The sequence below is a fragment of the Vanessa tameamea genome, chromosome 24, assembly GCF_037043105.1.
Source record: "Vanessa tameamea isolate UH-Manoa-2023 chromosome 24, ilVanTame1 primary haplotype, whole genome shotgun sequence".
NCBI lineage: Eukaryota > Metazoa > Arthropoda > Insecta > Lepidoptera > Nymphalidae > Vanessa > Vanessa tameamea.
In genome coordinates, this window is record NC_087332.1 from 2,116,014 (window position 1) to 2,141,172 (window position 25,159).

Sequence of the window (25,159 nt, forward strand, 5' to 3'; positions counted from 1 at the left end):
CGTACATATTATAGTCTGTAATACAGATTATATTGGGGTGGTCAGAGCTCCGATAAAAAGCATAACAGTTCTTAATTGAGAGTAAACGTAAGTGTATTTCGTTTTTAAAGCTAAAATAAAGACGCGAAGGAACTGTTTTACGAGTTTCGTTTAAAAATTTACTGTTCGAAGTTTGCTTTTGATTGAACCGATTTCGAAATATCGTTGAAGGAAATGTTTGCTCCAAATGTATGTTATGTTAAGGGGCTGCGGAAAATATTAAATCGGGGAAACGATACAACTTATTTCTTATTTGAAATTATGCCTTAGTGCAGTTTAGTAATTGAAATTGTGCCATGGATTATTTATACAAAGATCTCTTTTTTCCACTGGTGGACTATGTAGGTTCAATTGGCTTTTTTTTAAAATATATTCATCATTAGCCAATTGCAATCCATTGCTGGTTATTTGCTTTGGACGTCGGAGTTGCGGTTTAATGAGGAAGCTAGTATTTTTGCCACTGTTATTGAAGTCTTTTTTTATGTCATAGGCAAACAAACAGGAGGCCCACCTGATGGAAAGTGATTACCACCGCCCATGGACATCTGCAATAGCGGGGGGCTTGCAGGTGCGTTGCCGGCCTTTAAGGAAGGAGTACGCTCTTTTGTTGAAGGTACCCAAGTCGTATCGGTTCCGAAAAACCGCCGGCGAAAGCTGGTTTCACAGAGTGGTTGTGCGAGGCAGAAAATGTCTTAAAAATCGCGCTGTTGTGGATTTTCGGAAATCTAGGCGGTGCGGGTGAAACTTAGAATTTTAAAGTCTTTATTTGGATATATTTTTTTTTGGTTAACATTAGTTTCGAGGATTAAAACTGTTCGTGAATTTATGTATGTCGTGTTTAAAATCCTAGATATAAAATAATATCATAATTATATTAAATAAATGGAAAGTACTTATTGCTCAGCGATAAATTATTGTAAATACATTTGGAATTAATATCGAACATGGAAAATTATAGAATAATTATGAAACATTTTTTTTAATTTTTCATTTACACCTTTGCCACAAAGTTTACATAGTTGATTTTTCGCCGTTTTTTTCATGATATCAAAATCAGCGCCAGGTAAACGGTTGAAATATTCACAAAATATTTAGTTTTATTTAACAATTAAATATCTTACAGAAAATTTACAGTACAGTTTCGCCGTGAAAAAGCGAGACATACAGACAGAGTTATTTTCGCATTTATAATATTGGTATAGATGATATTATTAAAGAATTTGAAAATATTAATCAGTATGCAACACACGAACATCGATCTCTTGAATTATTGTCGACGCAATACAATATTTTATTATAAAGCAAAAAAATGCGAAATTGAATATATAAGTCGTCAATAACATAATAAGTATTCACGCTGTTCGCAGAAACTCACTCATAACTCAGTGTGAACTCCAATAAAATGTCAATGGCAGGCACGCGTCAATGACCTATCGCGATCACTTTATTATTTAGGAACTTTATATTATATCACTGTAGAATTGTAAATACCGTTAGATTGTTATCTATCTCGCGAGATTGTAAACTGCAGGTTAGGTTAGAATTTTTATAATTTAACTTTAATTAGCTTCATTAGATTATAATCTACAGAATCTAGAACATTATGCGTTAAAATGAAACCAGTATGTTACGGTTCACAATCTTTCGACAGTTCACAATCTCGCGAGATAGATTATGATCTAACGGTATTTACAATTTTACGGCAACATTTTTTTTATTTTATTATTTTAGGGAAACAAACAATGAGATGACACTTATGGCATAAATATATATAATATTACATAAATCAGCTAAGTTTCCACTGATACTAATATATATAAACTATATATATACATATATACTAAATATATATATTATATACTAATAAAACTTGTATATGACAAGTCAAAAAAAAATAAAGTTTTGGTGGGCCGGAACAAAGTTGCTTCTGGAGGGGGGGAATAACGATTTTTCCTTACGTGGTGATTGCTACTAGACCACTAACGTAAAGAACTTCCCGATAAATTTATATTATATACAAGCGGCCCGCCTTAAATATACTACAGAATGTCTTATAACGTTCACAGTTTTCCAGTCATTAGACAATACAAACCGCTATGTCCCTGCGTTTAAATCTGTAATATCTTCGAAAATATTCATTTAAATTACAAACTGTAAAAGGCCATTTTGATCTATATTCAATGCACAATGTATTTAATGTACTTTATTGGATAGCCGTATGTAATAGAAAGAGATAGATATACAGAGTAAGTGTGGAACATGTCTTCTGTGGTGCTATTACGGTTATAGCTTAGCAACTGTCGCTATCAAATATTTGTTGCGGCTTGATAAATGTTGCAGCCGATAAATATTTATTATGGAGTATCTACTGCATAGGTCCATAATACTGATTTATATTTTTTTGATTTGATTTGATACCAATCTGCAACGAATATTTGATAGCAACTGTTGCTATGCTATAACCGTAATAGTACCACAGAAGAGATTATAACGCTTTGACCTTACGTGACGTTTACTGCCCGTCTACTGTAAGCCGCGTATAAGGATGCAAGTATAAATATTAAGTTGAAACGCTAAAACGCCTAAGTGAAAACGCTGTCTTAATATTATAAAAGCTAAAATATATTTATTTATATATTATGATTTCACGTCCTGACCAAACCGATCATCGTGAAATTGTACACACGTTGTCAGAGGTACAGTTATGAACAGGATAGAGCTAACCTAGTAATCTTTTTATGTATAATAATAATAATAGTAATAATCAATCCTCAAACATACATATTGTTGCTGACTGGTAATAAAAATATATAAACATAAATAAATTAAAAAAAAAAAACTAATTAAATATATTAACACCAAAGGTACGGACAACATATTGTCTGTGATCAACAAATATAACAATTTTAAAAAAAAGTATACTTACAAACATTAAATTGAATACTAGCTGGTTTATTTGAGGCTTATTTAACAACGCATAAATATCACAGTTATGGATTTTCTCTGACATTTTAAAGCTTTTGAGTCAGGCAGTATTTTCACACGATGTTTTTCTGTGCTGAACATGAGATTTTTATGATAATATCACCTGAACAAATACAGGGATATATCAGCTCGACCATTACTTCGCCTACGTTTAATCTATACTAATGTTGTAAATGCTAAAATAGAAGAGCTGAGATGGCCCAGTGGTTAGAACGCGTGCATTAAGATGCCATTGATTTCGGGTTCAAACCCAGGCAACCACCACTGACTTTTTATGTGCTTAATTTGTGTTTATAACTCATCTCGTGCTCAGCGGTGAAAGAAAACATCATGAGAAATCACCATCACCTGCAGTGTCTAATTTCAACGAAATCCTGCCGCAAGTGTATTCCACCAACGCGCACTGGAGCAGCGTAGTGGAATATGCTCGAAACCTTCTCCTCAAAGGGCGAGGAGGCCTTAGCCCAGCAGTGGGAAATTTACAGGCTGCTAATGTAATGTTGTAAATGCGAATGTAGCTGTCTGTTTGTCTGTCTGTTGCTCTTTCACGACTGTACAACTAAGCCGAATATGATGAAATTTAGTATGAAGAAAGTCAAAAGTCAAAGTCAAAAATCTTTATTCAATATAGAAGTGTTTACACTTGCTTATTGATAGTCAAAAATCTACCACCGGTTCGGAATTTAACATCTCGGACCTGAGAAGAACCGGCGAAAGAAACTCAGCGGGTATTTTTTTTTTTTTTTTCATTTTGCATGTACAATAATAATTATATTTTAGTTATTTGAAACAGCCTGGAGGCGATCATTTCATTCCCAAGGTGTGCAGTCAACTAAAAGTCATTAGTCATTATTATGTAATATCCTTTAGCACATAAACGCTCTTTAACGATTCTTTTGAATTTTATAATTGAATAATTTTGAACGTTTTCTGGGATCCTGTTGTAAAAACGTAGTAAGTCTTTTTTGGGCAATGTATGCCCCAAAAAAGAGTTACTAACCCTGTGTAATCGGGTACTTGGAGTAACAAGTTTATTCTTGTTCCTAGTGTTAATAGAATGTACGTCCCAATTTTTGGGAAAATCATTTATGTTTTTGCGTACATACATAACATTATCAAAAACAAATTGATAAGCGACAGTCATGATTTTAATTTCTTTAAGTTTACCTCTTAACGAATCTTTTGGGCCCAGGTTATAAATTGCACGAATAGCCCTCTTCTGCAGTACAAAAATGGTATTCATGTCAGCTGCATTACCCCAGAGTAGGATGCCATACGATATTATTCTGTGGAAATAACTGAAATACACAAGGCGAGCCGAATCCACATCAGTCAAAAGTCTAATTTTTTTTACCGCATAGGCTGCAGAGCTGAATATATTCGCCAATTTATTTATATGGGAGCCCCATTGGAGCTTAGAGTCTATTGTCATACCAAGGAACTCTGTTGATTCTAAAACATCTAATGCTTCCCCGTTTAAAAGTACACTCGTTTTGACACATCTTACATTGGGAGTAGTGAATTTAATACATTTTGTCTTTTGACTATTTAACATTAAATTATTAACACTAAACCAATTTACTATTTCAGAGAGAGCATTGTTCACATCGTTATATATTGAACGTCTTTCAATATATGACGATGTGAACAATGCTCTCTTTATTTTAAAAATTAAAGAAGTATCATCAGCAAACAATACTATCTCGAGTTTATCACCTAGGAGATGTGACAGGTTATTTATATAAAAAAGGAAGAGAAATGGTCCAAGAATTGATCCTTGATGGACCCCCACAGTAACTGGAGACCCGGGAGATCTCTTTTCATTTACATAAACCGTCTGAATCCGATTGCTCAGATACGAAATCAGAAGACTGAGTGCAGTGTCCCTAATTTCATAATGACGTAGCTTCCTGACCAAAGTTTCGTGTTGCACACAATCAAAGGCCTTAGATAAATCACAAAATATCCTTAAGACATCCTGTGACTCCTCCCAGGCCTTGTAAATATTTTTAACGAGCTCAACACCAGCGTCAGTTGTCGAGCGACCCCTTGTTGAAAGTTTGAATTCCAAGGAATAACATAAGTTAAGTTAGGTTCACATTTTTATGTCGTGATATAGAATTCTTAACTTTTATGAAATTTGACAAATAGATAGGATTAATAAGTTTTTAAATACTTTTAATCGTTTGTAAAAAATACGTAATTTGGAAGGCAGACTTGAAAATTATGCGCATTTACACTGAACTCCCATAAGGATGTATACACACAGCTTACGATTACTTGTTTGAGTATAGATCAGGTCAAATCAATACCGTCACAGTAGCATGCGTAAGCGATCCTGTGAAAGCCCGCCGAAAAGACGGAGAGGGTACCGCTGGTTTTTTAGTGGATATTCCGGTGTAATTAGCGCAGTCCTGGGCACTAGAAAATTTTTTGGCTAACTAGAAAATTCTATGATACGCGATAAAAAGCACGGTTTTATGAGCAGGTGACCACTTAACATTATATAGTCCATATGTCTGTCTGTTATAGTAAAAATATCTCTGAAATGAAATACAAAAATACTTACACAATTCCTTCCCCAGCACCCATGTCTCAGGTTTCGAGTTGACTTCAACCAGCACAGTCGGCGTACAGACGAGCAACACCATCAGATCCGCTATACTTAAGTTAACCAGGAAAATGTTCGTGGAGTTCCTCATGTCCTTAGTCTTTAATATCACTATGGGCACCATCACATTGCCTATCACGCCCAAGCACATTATCACTATGCAAAACGTCATCGATGTCGCCTTTATATAATACGGTATTTCAGCGTACTCGGTAAAGTTATTCGACATTTCGAACGTTGAATTCGATATCGAATTATTCGGGAACGTAGCATTTTGAAATTCGAATCTCTCGAATAAGTTTTCGGGATTGTCGCGGGGGTTTTGTGTGGCATTTTTATATGTGTTTGTATTGTACTGTATCGGTGTTTGGGTATTCGTGTGCGTGAAATTCGCTATTGAAATCATGTGCGTGCGAGAGTGTGGGTGGACATGTGAGCTTCACATTTTTCTTTCCACTTCTTTGGCAATTCAGTTTAGTTTGAGTTCTGACGTCAAAGGAATTCTTTTCGTGATCTGAAACAATATACACAGATTGATTACTTCATTTCACGAGACAACATTAAAAATATGCTACGACTGAGACGAATTGGACTGTTATACGGATCGCCGGGAATTATTATTTCTGACGCTGTGTTTCCATATTTTTTGTTGTATAAATTGTGTGAGTATTTTAACAACTGAAATAAATAGGTTACGATGTAGATGGAAAAATGTACTATGTTTATTGAAAACTTTAGTATATTTATTATAGTATATATATTATATATTATAGTATATAGTATTATTTTAACTAACGTGACCAGTCAGACTATTGACAATGATGATGATGATGACGAAGACAATGAATATAGAGACTAAGTTTGTGCGCAGACATAAATGCATTATAATATTCATACAGTATCATAATTCAAAATTAGAACTCCGGGATCTGCAGTCCAGTCTGCCGCTAATAGTCCAATGAGGCTGACAGACAGAAAGACAGATCGTACAAAAAAAAGGGCACCTCTTATGATTTGATACAACAACATTGACGAAATTAGTAGGCATATATGGTGTCTGGGTACAAAAGTCCTATTCTGTAAGTAAACTCGAAGATATCTACAGAACACCATCTGGAAATATCAGAGAGTGATATGTGACATTGCCTATTATAATTACAATGTTAAAAGGATACGCGTATCAGAATAGTGTGTCACCGAAAGTCGTTTAGGTATTTCAAAAATGTGATACGTGAAAGTTATTTAAGAATAACACTACAGTTGCTTTTATTATGATACACAGATACGTTACACAGATAAACGCAATATATCAGTGTGAGAAATCTTGATATATCCGTCTATGCGCTCCTAAACTATTTGTGTAATTTTTTATTATGTGGTAGGGTTTTGTGCAAGTGCGTGTGAGTTGGTAAAACCCACTTATCGTGTATTTTACCACCAAAACAGCAATACTATGAACAAACAATACAACAATTTAAGAAATGGCTAAATTTTTTTACAACGCTGGCAACATTTTTACACTTTTTTACGCTACAATATTTTTTTCTTTATTCATTTGTCCTTCAATATAGGTAAGCGTTGTACGTAGACCTTTATTTTATCTGTGCGAAGCTAAGTTTTAAGATTAAGTAAAAGGTGACTTTCGTCTAATTGAATTATTATAAAAAAAAAACTGTTATTTTCTCCTTAAAAGGATCAGTCAACATGTCAGGGTATTTATTCGTTACAGAAGAACATAAACATGTCAAAGAAACCCACAAAAAAATCCTATAAATTCAGCCAATATTTGTGCAAATCTATCGGCTTGTGTACCTTCGTGATTTATGGTGAAAGATTGACTGGTTAGATTTAAAGGATGCGATGGCAAAGCATAAATCTAAGACACAATTGGTGAATTTGTGAAAACTTTTAATGGAATGGCTTTGATTGATTGATATTAATTATCTAATTCTTTTTTATACGATTAGTTATTGTATTTATTAAACTTCATTACCATTTATACTTCTATCTCTTAAATTAGCTTAAATGTCATAGTTTTACTTGGTGTTAGGGTTTTGCGCAAGCTCGTCTGGTACCACCCACTCATCAGATATTCTACCGTCAAATATCAGTAATCAGTATTGTTGTTCCGATTTGAAGGGTGAGTGAGCCAGTTTAACTACAGACACAAGGGACATAACATCTTAGTTCCCAATGTTGGTGGTTTAGTTACCATTAGGTGGCCCATATGCTCGTCCGCCAACCTACGCCAAAAAAAAAGTAACGCAAAATACCACTCACTGATTAATCACGAAACCTCCGAAATTATAACACCTACAAACTTGAAATTTGGCAGGTAGGTTCCTTATAGGGTGCAGACATCCGCTAATGTTCACGAAACTCTATCCCTAAGGGGATAAAACGGAGGTCGGAAGTTTGTGTTTTATAAATTTCTCTCGGGTAAAGCCGCAGGTTCAGCTAGTGTACTATATATACCATGAATATAAACTATTATAATATGAAACCCTGTACTCGTAGCGATTCTAGCAAAAGCTAGCTCAAGTGAGGGCTTTTAACAGTCAAGAGTCCAATCACGTAATACGATTCCATTATAAAATTTAATATTTATTCATAAGCAGATTAAGAAGTCAAAAGCAATCATATATAATGATGTACAATTTTTTGCAATTGCATAATATAGTTTTTTTTTTATAATTGTAATGGAATAGGCTATCTAGTTTGTCTTCCACCTCACCTGATGGAAAGTGAAGATGAAGACGAAGGTGGTACACGCCCATCCAAAAGAAACTTGTTCACTCTACTCTTAAAGGCTCCAGAGTTGAACTTATCAGGAAAAATAAACCCAGGCAGGTCGTTCCAAATCTTGGCGACTCTCACCAAAAACAAGCTGTCAAGCCGTTTAGTTCGACTTATGGGTATGTCAACAACGATATCATTCAAGTTACTAGTGATTGCGAATGTTAAGCGTATTCACCTTCTTTACTTGATGGTAGGGCTGTGTAAGACTATTTGGGTGTCATCAGATATTCTACCCCCAAACAGCTATACTGTATTCCAGCTTGATGGGTGAGAAAGCCAGTGTTATTACAGGCTCAAAGGAATTTTAGCTTCCAAGATTACTAGTGCACTAGTGATATAAGGAATGGTCAATATTTCAGTAAAAGCAACAGCACCAATGTCTATCGGTGTTGTTGACTTCTTACGATCAGGTGGACCATTTGTTCCACCTGATCGTAAGCTCGTCCGCCTACCTATATCACAAAAAAAAAATCTGTCCTTACCACATAGATGGTAATGTGATGTAATATAGTCTTCTAGTTACCATCCGTGCTTTGGCCTGAGTGTATTTTCGACGGGGGAGGTGTTAGGTTAGTTAAAAATAGCCTAAGTAACGAAAAAGGTTCAACAAACTGTTTTATTTTATAGCATAGATTCTCTTTCAACTTATAATAACAAAGTTAACATCAATTATAAACACCTTCTAATAATAAATTACTTTAGATATAAAGTTAAAAGGAATAAGCAAGAAATAGCTTATTCCAGAAAGAAACGGCTCGTTACGAAAAACGACACCTGAATTACTCCGAATAGCTCTCTATTGGAGGGCTTTAATCGCCTCTCAGAAATATATTTTTAGCATCCCTTTAATTACTTTTCGATCCTAATAAATGAAGTACAATACTAAATATTATTTACTATTATTTTAATTAATGAATCAAAATATTTCACACTTTGACGTGTACCCGCTCTCTCTCTCACACACACACACACACATACACACGAGACGAATTAATCTAAACACATACGTCATAAACACGTCATTATTAAAGCATTCCTTCCATAGCCTATATTAGTTGAAGAGGGATTTAGTGAGATGTCCTAAACGTGTTTGAGTACACACATAGCTATCGGTTTCAATACGTGCCTTGTTTATTTTTATAACCTACAGGCACGTGGTACGGTGCGCAAAAAAATAGTAATGTTACACCTTGCAGGTCATTTAAATGCCAATAAGGAATACATGGTATCACGTTTCGTTGCGAGACATTTAGTAATTATTCATAATTACTGTAAAGACTAGAATAGTTACCATTACGAATTAACTCGCCTAAAAGAGACGGAACCTGGATTTTTTTTAGGAATCGTATTTAGAATCCTTTCTTTCGAGCAAATAAGGATGGGCATAATACTGAGACTTAATGAAAATTTCATTAATTACTCGTTGGTAGTTAACTGGTGAGCTACCATACTATACATACGAATATACTTGAAAATCGCCGGTTTTGAGTCGACCAGCTCCACTAATTATCGAATGCTCGAGCTTTGTTAAGAAAACATCACGAAACAACTTTACAAAATTACGAGCGCGCTACAGTAGCACTTGTGGAGAAATTGGGAAATACTTACGAATTAAAATTAAAATGTTCTATTAATAGCACAATTACGCAGTAGTTTTTATCCTAACATGATTGTAAATAATTCTTACGCTGACAGTACTTGTGACCTATATAAGGGCTGCCTCCCATTGTTACTTGGTAACGAAATCAGCGGGAACAATAAAGAAATAAATTTACCAACGTCGTTATTGCGACGGGTATTATATACGGACATTGAAACGGTCACTCCATTATTACACAGATCACGGATTTTATTTTTAGACATATATATATACATATATGTATATATATGTATATTCGACGACCTCCGTGGTCGAGTAGTGTGTACGCCGGTTTTCATGGGTACGCCACTCCGAGGTCCCGGATCGATTTCCGACCGAGTAGAGTAGAAAAAGTTCATTAGTTTTCTATGTTGTCTTGGGTCTGGGTGTTTGTGGTGCCGTCGTTACATCTGATTTTCCATAACACAAGTGCTTTAGCTACTTACATTGGTATCAGAGTAATGTATGTGATGTTGTCCAATATTTATTTTATTTTTTTATTTTATATATGTATATAGTTTAAAGAAGTGTGAAACATTTTAATATATTTTCTAGTAATGTATTTGTTTTTAATTTTTCCATTTTCACAAGCGAAACTTCCGCCTACCTATTAAAAAAAAAAAACAAGAGGTGTCGCGGGACACTGGATTATAACGAAGTTTCTTTTGCTATAAATTATGAACATAATGAAAAAAATTAACGTAAGCGTAACTGTTGAGAAATTTAATGACAGTAAATAAATTTGTTATTACAAAATTAAACTTAAATTAAGTTTGAATAATAATAAATACGTATAAACTAAAAAGAGAAAGAAGGAATGTCCCCTAGATGTGGCATAACTCTTACGCGACGAGTTCTGCCAGTTCACTCAACTGTGAGCCGCGTAAAACAATTTCGGTCCAAACACTATATTTTAAATTGCTAATACAAACATGGATAAACAATTTTGGCAAGATCGTACGACCAACTAGAGTTCAACACTCATTAATAATACATTGGGCAACGTTAATTATGCTTAAACTATAATTAGTATTAGAATTTATCATATGAAAACCACCACACGACAACTTCTTGCATAATAAATCAATTTTATCGATAAACGACGTAATGTTGCCATGCATAATGTAAATGCAATGGTCAACATACAACTAAAGAATACTGTACACCGTACTGTACTGTATAATACTGTACGTCCAAAGCGGTTTTTAGGGTTCCGTAGCCAAATGGAAAAAGACGGAACCCTTATAGATTCGTCATGTATGTCTATCTGTCTGTCCGTGCGTATGTCACAGCCACTTCTAAACTGAATAGTTTGCGCGCGAGACACTTCCAAAGTGGTAAAATGTGTGTCCCCCCCTGTAATTTCTAATATAAGATAATGATAAAACTAAAAAAATATATACGATGTATGCAAAGTTCCACCCAAAATTGGTTTGAACGAGATCTAGTAAGTAGTATTTTTTTAATACGTCATAAATCGTAAACCGCAATTAACCTTTCATTCAAAAGTTACAACGAACTACAAGAACTTTTATATTATGTGCTGCTACGGAACCCTTCATGGGTGAGTCCGACTCGCACTTGGCCTCTTTTTTAATAGTAATTTCATAGTGATGTATTGTTTTTATAAAGGGTAAGCCGGTGAGTACGACCTCAGATGTCAGAACGCCTAGATAGATTGTATATCGATGAGCTATTAAGGTTAAAGACCTTTCCAAAAGACAATATAAACTGAGTAGAAAAAAAATCGACCCCGATTTAACATGTTGATGAAATACATAAGTTGTTATTTATCTTGGACAATTAATATTGCAAGGAATCTACAAACAAATAGTCAGATTTAATTAGTGGCCGACTTATAGGTGGTCTGTCAAATGGGCACCCCGATGTTAAGTGGTCATCACTACCCATAAACATTGGTACTGTAAGAAATATTAATCATTTCTTATGTCCTCAATGCGCCATCTATCTTGGGAACTAAGATGTTATGTCACTTATGCCTATGCAACTTTGTCTCACTCACCCTTAAACCGCAAAACAGAAACACTAAATATTTCTGTTCGGCGGTAGGCTATACGATGGTGGTACCTACTAAGATGATGCACATAGCGACACATATAACTTTTCTCTCTGTACCTTCACTCTCATAATGCAATTTGATAACCGACCGTAAATAACTCAAATGCAAGACGATCAGATTTAGATACTCTCCGAAGCACAGGAACTTAAACTGCCAAGACTCCGGGAATATCTCGACAGGAACACCCAATATACTATTGGTCTCCCACGATTTGAACTCAGAACATCGGGTGCGGTGGCATAATATATATAGACCAGTAAAAAGTTAAAGTAAGAGTTAATGTTTTCTACGGAACCCGAGACATTAAAATACATTTCTTTAAAAGAGAAGTTTGAACAAAAAATAAATCTAATAGTAGTAACGTTATTTCTATTGAAATGTTCCAGTGCTTTTGTTCTATTATTCGACTTGACTAAAGTTCGTTCACGATTCAAAGAGAATCGAGTTCACGACAAATGCAGATACACTTGCGAGCAAGAATTTTTATAAACACGAAAAAAAGTAATTGAAAACGTAAGGAATTTGCGTTCGATTCTTTGCAAAAGTCGCTTCTACGTAACAACTAAAATCGCTTAATAGGTTAACTGCTACATCGACAGATTTGAACAGATTTTCAACAGAATAAAGCAAAGATAACGTATTCAAATAAGATTCGAATTTTGACTTTCATAAATTCATTTTCATATTGCATCCTTTTTATTATTGTCAAGCAACAAATGACAATCACTTAAAATTTAATCGTAAGAAGCGATATGAGTTTTTTATGTGCCCATTATTTCGCAAAAGTTACTTAGAATGGAAAAAAATAACGGTTTACAGATCTTTTTGAACGTATGTATGTATGATTTTTTTATACAATAACTGTATTAGTTTGATGAATTATTTATTTATTGGAGCAGACGGATATTAATCCAGGGTTGCAAAAACCCCTGGTGCCGTCAGTTCGCATTGTCGCTAATGGTCAAGTCTTGGACCATAAATGAGGTGCCCCCGAAGGTATCTTAAAATATTTTTGGAGAACGGGAGGTGAGAACGCCAGACTCTGCTTGCATGCAGGCGATTGTTATGCCTAAGACGGGTATGGAGCAGAGTGTGTTTGTCAGTGGAAACAAAATATATTTCAAATTTCAATTGTTTGGGTATTCATAACGCGTAAGTTTGCTTTAGCGCAACCAAACAGCACTATGTCATAGAAATTTTGTATTGAAATTCTGATGAAACGACTTTGTTTAGTGTACTATAAGAATAGACGAAGCAACAAGCTGCCCAAGCACTACATACGGCATGCCTTCGCCCATAAACATTATAAGAATTGTAAGATATCCCTACATCGTCATCGTATATCAGATGTTACGACTTTAATGCCTACCCTTCACATCGGAACATTAAAATACAAATTATTAATACGCGCCTCATGAAGAACGAATAATTTGATAAAAACATTCACGCAAGTGCCAAAAAATTGCACCAAGTTTGAACTAATTTGGATGAAACAGATTTTTATTTAGATATATTTAATTAAAATAATATTTTTTATTAATAAAATCATACCAATATTACCACAGAAAATATTATCATATTTTCTATGCGTTTTAATATTTTTCTCGTTTACAATAACCGCAATGACATAAATCTCTAATGTTCGTAAGTTCTAAGAGCTTATTTATATACATATATAAAACATACCACCCAAAATATTTAGATAGTATATTTTATAAGAAATATCATCGTACTCAGAAAGAGCATCGTCGATTCGAGTATTTTACTGGCAAACTCTTATCAAACTAAAACATATATTGAAACTTTGTGTAGGAGGTTTGTTGAAGTTACAAAGAAAAATAAAATAATACAATAGTTTATTCTATATTTAATGCTTCAAAGATAGTAATCACGTAGATGAAATTCTGCTAGATGTCTATCTCATTGATACTGAAGCAGTTTAGTGGTAAAGATTCCCACACTTTTTAAAAGGGGAGGAAGCCTGTGTTTTTTTTTTATTCATTATAACATTATTTAAACTAGTAAGATGGCCGTCATGGGTATTTAATTTAAAAAAATAAAATTTTAAGCTTAAAACTTCCAGTGGACGTATATTTAAATAATATTATTAAAGGTATATCAAAATAAACCCAACGTATCGTGGTAATAGGTATTTAATTTCAAGTATATTAATAATATATTAGCCAATTAAAATTCTCGAAAGCTTTTTGTTTTCATGTTCAGTAAACATTTAGTGAGTCTGATAATTAAATTCCTGTCAATAGTAAATATTATTACGTTTATGAAGTTCATTGAACTCTCGTGTAGTTAATTCAATCGTTAATTACAGGCACGAGGGTATATAATATTTGTTATGGATATGTAACGATTTTAATTCGCTCGTTATTACATTTAAATATTTTGGTAAAAAAATATATTGATAAATAATATTATTGTATTATGTAACTCGGTGGTAGGGCTTTGTGCAAGCTCGTCTTGGCTCAGTTGCTGAAATGAGCTGAATTTTATCCGAAGATTTTGGGTTGCAAACCGGGAAAGCACCGCTGAATTATCATGTGCTTAATTTATCTTAATAATGTGTTCCGCAGTAAAGGAAAACATGTATGGATGTATGTACAAGTGTAACAATTAACAATTTTTTATTGCACAATCGTGGTGGAACTTATTCAACCTCTATTAATCTTAGTAAATCTGAGGCTTACCCTAAATTTACTCAGAAGGTAAGGCAGTCCTAGGTCAGCAGTGGAAGTTCGAGTGTTGCTTTTATTACTATTATTGTTCAATATGAAGCGCAGAGTTAGTATTTCTTGATTTTCAGACAAGATATGTTTATAAATTTTGTAGTATTTTATTAACATACATATTTTTTTTTTTATTACTCGCGACACGACCCATGTTCGCATTTATCGCTTCATTTTAAGTTTCCATGCGCACTGGGCGTGTTATTTTATAATCAGAGGGATAATTTACGCTTATCGCATATATTAAAACGCAAATAGTGCCCAATTATACATCAAACAGTTGCAATTCCTATTAAATATTTACCATACAATCAAAGTTAAATAGAGGTTGTCTATAAAACAAAACGTAAACACGATCTTGAAATGTAGTAACATCATTTCATGGCATGCAATATTTAACGTAATCATTATCACAATTTAAAGCTGTATGCATCATTATCGCATATCGGAGAGTATATTTTTGGCATTTCAACAATATATCACTCCAGGTCGATACTAGCAAAGTAACTTAATTCGAGTTACATCTGTTCTGATAATCCTAGCGGGAATCTCTTGCACTTGATTAAATTTAAATCCAATTCAGAACATTCCAGGCTCCCTACAAACCGACTACCCGACTTTTAATTAAAAACTGATTACACTTGCTCGGGAATAAACACGAACAATAAAGAAAAATCAAAGTAACAGCTTGTGAATGTCCCCTAAGTTTAAAGCGTATGCCACCACACGGAGAGCCGAGATGGCCCGGTGGTTAGAACGCGTGCATCTTAACCAATGATTTAGGGTTCAAACCCAGGCATCACTGAATTCTCATGTGCTTAATTTGAGTTTATTATTCATCTCGTGCTCGACGGTGAAGGAAAACATCGTGAGGAAACTTGCATGTGTCTAATTTCAACGAAATTCTGCCACATGTGTATTCCACCAACCCGCATTGGAGCAGCTTGGTGGAATATGCTTCAAACCTTCTCCTCAAAGCGAGAGGAGACCTTAGCTAAGCAGTGGGAAATTTAAAGGCTGCTAATGTATGCCACCACACTGCTACAATATGAACCGGAAAAAGATTAGAAGTTTCATACAATAAGTAATATTTCTTCAGTAGGTTTCTTTAATTATTTTCTTTAACGTACATAATGTATTTCAAACGTTGGAAAATAGTAACTACTGACTGAACTCTTTTGCTTGTTCTCAGTAGAATCTACATTCTGAAAAATGATGATTCAAAGGTGCTTGTAAAATCTGTTTGAATAAAGTATAGTATTGTTTGATGTTGATTTTGACGCCAAAATGAATACAATTCTTTCTCGTGAAACATCAGTATTGTTGTGTGGAAGTTGAAATACATGGATATCGTAGATTATATCTGCCGGTTCTCAATCTTGTAAGCCACACAAAATGTCTACTTCCATAGTTCTCTGTCTGACGTCATCTCACAAGTAACATTCTCTGCAGCCATATCGTCTTTCACACAATCCATCCATCGTCTCTTTGGTCGCCACATAAAGAAACATCGTTCCAAAATATAATGCAGTTTTAAAACTAGTAGTGCAATAAATAAAAACTTTTGAAATTGACAGTTATTTTTGAATTATAAACTTTCCCTACGTCAGTCATATCCGTTTTAAATTGTTATACGACGTCAGCTTTACTTTGCAGAACTTCGTGACGGGCGACGTATAACGGATCTTTGCAATACTTTGCCGAGTGATATTTAAATCTACTACAGATCCACACATGTTTGTGGATCGTACTGAATAGTTTCTATATTTCCAATACTTAGAAGCGATTGCTAAATTTGACAAATCATATCATATTGTATATTTTATTTTATTTATTGTATTACGGTTGGTATTCTTGTATTTCATTTATAAAGGTAAACCGGTGTAATTCCAAACACGAAGTAAATAGCGTGTTAGTTCCCAGAGTTTGGCGCAGTGAAGATTTAAGGGATGTTTATTATTATTTCTCAGAGTATCAATATTTATAATTTGCGAGTGTGTCTGCCTATTCCAAATAGCTCGTTTTGTTCTAATGAATCTTACCCAAAGAATACGGTTTTATAATTATTAAAACCCCGCTCAGCAAAGAGTCCGGTGTTCTTGCAACACTTGGAACATCTTGCCAGTATAATTACAGGATCTGTAATATCATCTCGAGAGTAGAGCTAACTCATCTAAAGAACATTTCTAGGTTTAGTTAAGATTTTGTTTGTAAACTTGATTGCATACAAATAAATATTTTTTTACACGAAACACGGTATGTCAAAGCGAGTAGAAGCCTTATCACTGCCGGGCAATGTGGCAAACGTTCAATTAACATATTTAAAAAGGGTAACGCGGGAGTATTTTTAGAATGAAATAATAACGAGAAATGTCACCCGGCAGATATGGAACATCGAATTTGATGGCTATTGAAATCATTTATAATGAAATGAAACCAAAAATAAGTAAAGTAAAAAAGTAATTACATATATAACGAGAGGTTATCATCCATGATGATATTCGAAATATGAGTGTTCACGTTAGTAATATATTTTCGATATTCACAATAACTATGACACTTTTCGGTCGTTACGTTTTCTTCTATGTCATACGTCACGTGTTCTTCTACCGACATTGCCAGAATGTTCTATAAAAAAAAAATCTTAATTAAACTTTTTGATGCTTTAGTTTATATATATATATATTATGACATAGGTAGGCCACCTGTTTGTAAGTGTTCACTACCGCCCACAGACATTGGCGCCGTAAGAAATTATAATCATTTCTTACATCTCCAATGCACAGCCAACCTCGGGAACAAAGTTATTAAGTCCCTTCTGCCTACACTGGCTCTATCATCTTTTAATTAAACATGTAAAAACAGTAGTATTAACTGAGACTGAATATGCCATCTTAGATGTTTAGATTCATTTGCCGACTACCCTGGTCGAGTAGTGTGTACACCGGTTTTCACGGGTACGTCACTCCGAGGTTCGATTCCCGGGCGAGTCGAAGTAGAAAAAGTTCATTAGTTTTCTATGTTGTCTTGGCTCTGGGTGTTTGTGGTACCGTCGTTACTTCTGATTTTACATAACACAAGTGCTTTACATACTAGCTAATTACATTGGGATCAGAGTAATGTATGTTATGTCCAATATTTATTTATTTACTTGCTCTATTTGCACCAACTCGGCATTTAACGATTACGTTTGTCCAGTTACAATGAAAAAAGGTTTTATATATAAAAAATAAAACTATCAAGTATACGAATTAAGCATTAAGTTAATAGTGACGCAATAGAATCGTAATATTGATTTCGTCTAAGCCGGGTTATGTTAACAGTGGCGCTAAGTGCGTTACTCTGTAGGCATTGTACACTTGCGGACAATTATTCATGGCCAGTAATTACTATTTATAATTTTTGTCATTTATTTTGATAAATTAATAATTTAATTATATCAGGTTTACATAAATCTATAAAGAGTATTAAGTAGCAAATATTATGTTACAAAATGTTTGTTTGGTTTATAAGGGGTAGCAAAACATTTAAATAACTCAGTGGCCCTAACTCCAAATGCTATGATTTTGTATTCATTGTATCTGTCATACAGTTTACTACATATCAAACTAGTAACCATTCAATACTATTATATGCAACAGCCTTTAAATTTAGAAAATGTTTAATCAATTTGTTTACTATACTAATAAGGAAGTGTGATTCAGAGAATTTATCAATAACAGATAAATAGACAAAAAATAATAGTTTTATCCTCCGAGGAAGAAAATAATAATCCCCATACAAAAAGACTGTTATTCACATTACCGTACCAAATCTTATTTCGTTATGTTTACCTAATGATATATTTTTAGACACTTATATATCCAATTATGAGTCCTAATTCGTTATAATATTAGATTATTTGATTGTGTCACGTGATCAGGAATTCTTAAAATCTAATCTGTAGAAACTCACTCTGTATATGAATCGTGTGCCGTCGAAAACGACTTACGTTGACACGTTCTTTTAATTCTTGTATATCTTGTGTCATAGTTATTGTAGTGAATGTCGCATAGCATAGCTTTTGAAATTTCATTTCATGTATGGATGTCTACACACACGCACGAAGGCACGCCCCTCTACGTTAAATTATGTGCATTAGTATGAGTGAGTGACATACATTCGTGCTTGCAAGATATCTTAATGTGCGTGAGACTAGCAAAAGCTAGTAAAGGCAGCAAAAAATACAAATTAGATAATATTTGTTAAGTTTATTCTATTAAAACACCAATAATAACTAATAACCTCTGCCCAAAGGTTGCCTGGAAGAGATCGCTGCTGAGCGATAAGGCCGCCTGTTGCACCTCATGCAACTTTGTGTTGCAATATTGTAATTTTTAGTTTTAAGTTTGGGTGCAATAAAGTATAAATAAATAAATAAATAATTTACACACTAAAGTGCATTTCGAATTTGATTTTGCAGAATACACGGCTCTGGAATCAATAGAACTCAAAATAATTATCTATCTATCCCAAAGAATAGGTAACTGCACATCTCGTGTACTCGTGCAGTTATAGTGCAGAAGTGTGTACGCAGCCATAAAATCACTTGCCGTTATATCTTTTCTGTGTAACAGAAAAAAAAACTTCTTATCTAACCCAGAATTTGAACCCAGGACTCAAGATCTGCAGTCCCATTTGAACAGATATATAATAATATTATGACACATATATTATAGCTGAATCTACGTAATTTACTACAATCAATTGTTATAGAGAACATTTTTTAACAAAAAGATTTAATTTTTCAATCATTCTTCATATTACATTATACTTGAAAAAAAAGTCTGGTTTCTCTTTCATTAGTGGTTTCAATAAGAAATATTATCACAGATAATAAATATAAAAGATAAAATATTTTATTTATTCGTCACAGTAAACTTAGCTAATAAACAAGAAGTAGTCGGTACAATACAATATTTTATGGTTAGTATGTCCATCAAAACTCGGGATTTGTATAATCTTATGACTCCTCGTTAGACAAATATACAGTCAGCACCGAAAATACGAGTACACATTGACGTTATGCTGAATTATGGTCAATTAGTTTTTATATCGATATAATACTTATCTATCTTTCTTAGTTAAGCTCATAACTATTGGGTATATATATAAATAAACAAAGAAAAAATCCGTTAAGTACTAGTTCTTATAAGACAAAAAAGGATAAAGAATAAATAACGTATTTATTCTTCCCCCTTCGACCAACGGACGATTCCACGTCGATTGGTCATCAGTCTCATACCGATATGTTCAGTAGTTTTCAAGTGATTGAAGCACAAAGAAAAAAATATAACTATACTAGCTGTTACCCGCGGCTTTGCACGCGTAGAATATGAATATATTTACAAATTAACTTAAAATGTTACGTGAATGTAATACCTCTTTGTATACCACATTGGTGTGTATTTCAGCCCTTAGGGTAGAATATCCAGAAACGCTTAAATGCAAATCAATTCATTTTTAATCGGTAGCCCGAAAATAAAATTTCATGCTTCTAACTCAAAAATGACGTACTTCCAGACTAACCTGTATACGAAATGTCAACCCCTACTTTTTCCCTTTAGGCGTAAAATATCAAGAAACGCTTAAATACGTATCTACTTATTTTTAATCGGTATCCCAAAAATAAAATTTCTAGCTTCTAACTTCAAAAATTACTGGCTTCCAGACTAACATGTATACGAAATGTCAAACTGTATTTCTCCCTTTAGGCGTAAAATATCCAGAAACGCTTAAATACGTATCTACTCATTTTGGATCAGTATCCAAGAAACAAAGTTACATATTTCTATCTTAAAAAATGACGGACTTCTATACAAACTTTCAACTCTTATTTCACCCCCGTGGGGGTAGAATATGCAGTACGACTTAAATACTCCTTTTTAATCAGTATACCAAAAAGAAAGTTTCATGTTTTTAACTTAAAAAATTACGGACTTCCATACAAACGTTCAACCCCTAATTCACCCCTTTATCGGTAGAATTTCCAAAATTCACTCCTTAGTGGGTGTCATGATATCTTAGTTTATAAGTGTACAGCCTAAAATATAAGTTTTATGCTTCTAGTTCTAGAAATGACAATACTTTCAACAACTTACAACCTTTCATCCCCCTTTTCAACCATTTACAGTATTTTTTTTCCATATAAAAAGTAGCCTAGTAAGCCTATGTCCTTTCTCAGGCTCTAGACTATTTGTATACCAAATTTCATTTAAATCGGTCCAGTAGTTTTGCCATGAAAGCGAGACAGACAGACAGAGTTACTTTCGCATTTATAATATTAAAATATATAATAATAATAGTACGGATATGTATATGTACTGATTAATCACGAAATCTCTGAAACTATACCAATGATCCTCTGAAACTACCAACATGAAATTTGGCAAGTAGGTTCCTTATAGGGTGTAGACATCCGCTAACAACGGATTTTCGAAACGCAACCCCTAAGGGGGTAAAGCGGGAGTTGGAGATTGTATGAAAGTCCTATAGTCGGGCACAGTTAGTATATATATATATATATATATATATATACTAACTGTGTATATATATATTTGAAACAAGTAGATATGAATTAAAAAGAATTAATCATGTATGTTTTCGTAAATTTTAATAATTAAGATGGTCAAATATCGACCACTAAACGACCACTAGTACTTATAAAGAAAAACTAAATACTGCAGGGCAAACATGTCTACTTGAAGTTAAAACAGAACGGAGATTATTTTATGAAAACACTTCACGCGTTCGAGCTAATTTATAAGTCCAATGGTTAATTATGTCCTTCTGGGCGTCCAAAGGAGCCATTTACAAGGGAGAATAGCTACGACTAGACTAGGCCGTGCAGACAGGAATCTAGAATCTCACGTATACCAATAACATCGAGACACACATTTCGATTCAATAATGTCGTTGAATAACATTTAGATTCTGATAGGACGGCAGATCCGACACGGCCGACGACGGCACGACGGTTTCTTGTATCGAAGAACAGGCTGTACTTTTTGACATTTTTGACGCTGACTGTACTTATAATATTTACATTACATTAAAAGCATTGGAAGTATAATATTTAGATACTTATTTTTCTACCTAAGTGTAATAGATTGTACAATCTGAGAATATAAAATAACTCAATGAATATGAATATGAACGACCTCAAATCTGCTTTAATTATATTGTCAAACATTTATGATATTTGTAAATTAATGGAAATTTCTTGACTATAAATAGTATAATCGTCAATATGGAAGATTAATTATAATCAAAACTAGAACCGATTAAAAATGTAGCTGTCGTAACTTGGTGCATTATTTCTTGTACATTCTATTATAAACTGAATTTATATATCCAGCATTAAAATCAATAAGTATGGATTTGACCTTTTTATGTTAAATAGGTCAAATCAATAAGTATGGATTTGACCTTTTTATGTTAAATAGGTAATATGTTTATGCCTGGTAAAGGTAAATATCGGATGAAATATTAATATTGCATCAGAATGGCGTGGTGGTATAAGCTCCAAAACTTCTGAAGACCAGAGGGGGCCTTTCCCCACCAGTGAAAAAATTGTCATTAATAAACGAATATTTCCAGAATATTAGCATTTGCTGAAATTAATAAGAAACACAATGATGTTAAAATCGCGTATATATCCGAATTTGAAAAATAAACTTTTATATTTGCAACGCGAGCGAAGTCGCTGTATGAATATAGTAGTTACTTAATAACTTAAAAGCGAATTCTTTATGAAATATATTTTCCAAGTATGCTCTAGTTTCTCACGCAAGATTGTCATAGAAACATTGTGTTCTTTTTATAAAATAAAGATTTCTTTTTATTTAAAGGTTAATCTTTTCGCCAGTGGCTCTCAACTCTAGAGAATTTTATTTAAAAAGCGTAAGAGTATTTTATCATAAAACTTTTATCTTAATTTAAAATACAATGAGATTTATTTTTATGATAAACTACTCATTTCAGTATTCATTACAATGTTTTATTTGTATTACAAATTGCCCAGAAGCTATAAACTTTTTTTAAATTCATCTTATTTTGTATATTTATTTTATTGTTTACGAATCAATCTTGTTCAAAACTGAGAGTTTTGTTACCGACATATATATAACCTCAGATTTACATATTCCGTGCGATTTACTTATCGCTTAACTTATGAGTTCGTGATTAATATATCTTCAGATATAATTAAACATTACTACTTATATCCGCCTTAATTTTATTTACAAGTTATGAAACGAACCTTTTTTCGCGATCCATAGTGAATAATATAGATTATTCGAGAACTTTACCGATAATATTACGTAAATACAATGTTAAAGTTGTTTATTTTCCTTTACTGTACTTGCTGTATTATATGGATTTCTATGACGACATAGATTTTAATTTATTGGATGGATTATTTCTAATATTAGCGTTTACAAACTTGAAACAATATTCGAGTGATATGTATCTATTATGTTTTTGATCATCTTTTTCTGGCACATATGTACTATTTACATAAACAAACATTATGTAAATAGACACCGTTCGTTGATGTTTACGTCTATTTTGCATGTTTTAATAGTGGGTAAGTAGGCGGGGTGTGGACCACCTGATTTTAAGTGGATACTAGCTTATTCACTCATCAACTGGCTCACTGCAGCTGTCTATACTTATATTGTTAAAAAAAGTTAATTTGTATGTAGGAGGTTATCTCAGGAACTAATGATCCAATAAGAAAACTGTTTTCATTGGTAGAAAGCGACATTATACTCGATTGCATTAAAGTATAAATTATATTTATTAATCAATTGAATAATATAAGCTGGGCTCGGTTGCTAGTCAAACACTAATGACTAAATTTATTATTATTTTATTAATTACGATAAAATGACAAGACTTAACAAATATTTTGTATAATATACTTTCTAATGACTCAAATAACAATCAAAAGTGAAAAGCAACCAGAAGTTACAAACATTTTAATTTACTTTGAAACATCATTAACAACTGAAATAATATTAAGTATTATGAACAATTATATTTAGAAGACAAGGTTAAATTAAATTATATAATTCGAGGTAGAGCTATGTGCAAACCAGCCTAGGTAGGTTACAATACTACCCTCTCATAGTTAATTATACCGCTTAAAAGCATTATTTAGTTGTTACGTTTTGTTATTACCCTGAGTGGGCCAGTGTAATAACAAGGGTCTCGGTGAATTCATACACCGTCAATGTCTACGGTTGGTGTTTACAACTTTTCATCACGAAATAATGCATTTCGTGTTCGGCGAGGAAGGAAAACAAATTAAACACATGAAAAGTGGTGCTAGCCTGGGTTTGATCCCAAAATCATAAGTTAAGATGCACGCGTTTTAACCACTGGGCCAGAGGGCATTATAAAAATTAAGAACCGAGATGGTTCTTAATTTTTATAATGCCCTCTTCAAACTTTCATCTTAATAGCAAGGGTAGGAATGTTTTCTTTCGCAGTGTTCCCTCACATATATAGCATGAAACGTAACCTTCCGAAACGTACAAGTTTCACGATGTTTACCTTCAACGCCGAGTATTAGATGAATTATAACAATATATTACAACTATTTTTAACTGGCTTCTAAAAGAGAAGGGAGGACATCAATTTGGTTAGTTTTTTATACTTTTTTTGTTTATTAACTGATTTGGTATTTTCTTTGGGATAATTAAATTTTACATTTGTAAAAAGTGCTTTCCGTTTGGTCCCATTTAGATTTGACAAAAAAAACTTTAGAGTCGGATGTTGAATTATTTTTTTTATGTTAAAGCTATTGTTACTTTTATAAGATGTTCCGAATAAATAAATAAATAATATTGTACAGCCTTTTAATCGATTCAACTGATAAAAAATCAAGACGAGACAAAACATTTTTCGATATTACAAATACATTGTAATAAATAGAGATCAGACCAGTTTAAAATTGAGAGCCAGGTCATTTACGAAGCGATAACATTTTGATAGATGTTTTGGCAACGAAATGAATTAGTGATGTTCTCTCAAGTGAGCGAGATGCTGTTAATTGTTGACTATATTAATTTGCTTGTCACGTTGTCACGTCCAATAACAGAATGTGGGTAGAGTCTTGAAGGTACGGTACAAGTGAATTACAGAAAATGTTTATTTTCAAGTCTTCGTTTGAACCTATTTATAAATTTATTTATATAAAAAGGTACATTAATAATATACAC

At 33.3% G+C, this 25,159-nt stretch overlaps 1 protein-coding gene across 2 annotated transcripts in view; it reads right to left on the reverse strand.

The window, feature by feature from the left end:
• LOC113396496 (thyrotropin-releasing hormone receptor) overlaps positions 1-25,159 on the reverse strand; it is a 98,592-nt gene that overhangs the window by 35,117 nt on the left and 38,316 nt on the right. For both annotated transcript variants that reach the window (XM_064218770.1, XM_064218771.1), the window contains exon 2: positions 5,594-6,149. In XM_064218770.1, the coding sequence (XP_064074840.1) occupies positions 5,594-6,041 (448 nt within the window). In that variant the 5' untranslated portion in view covers positions 6,042-6,149. The remainder of the gene's footprint in view (positions 1-5,593; positions 6,150-25,159) is intronic.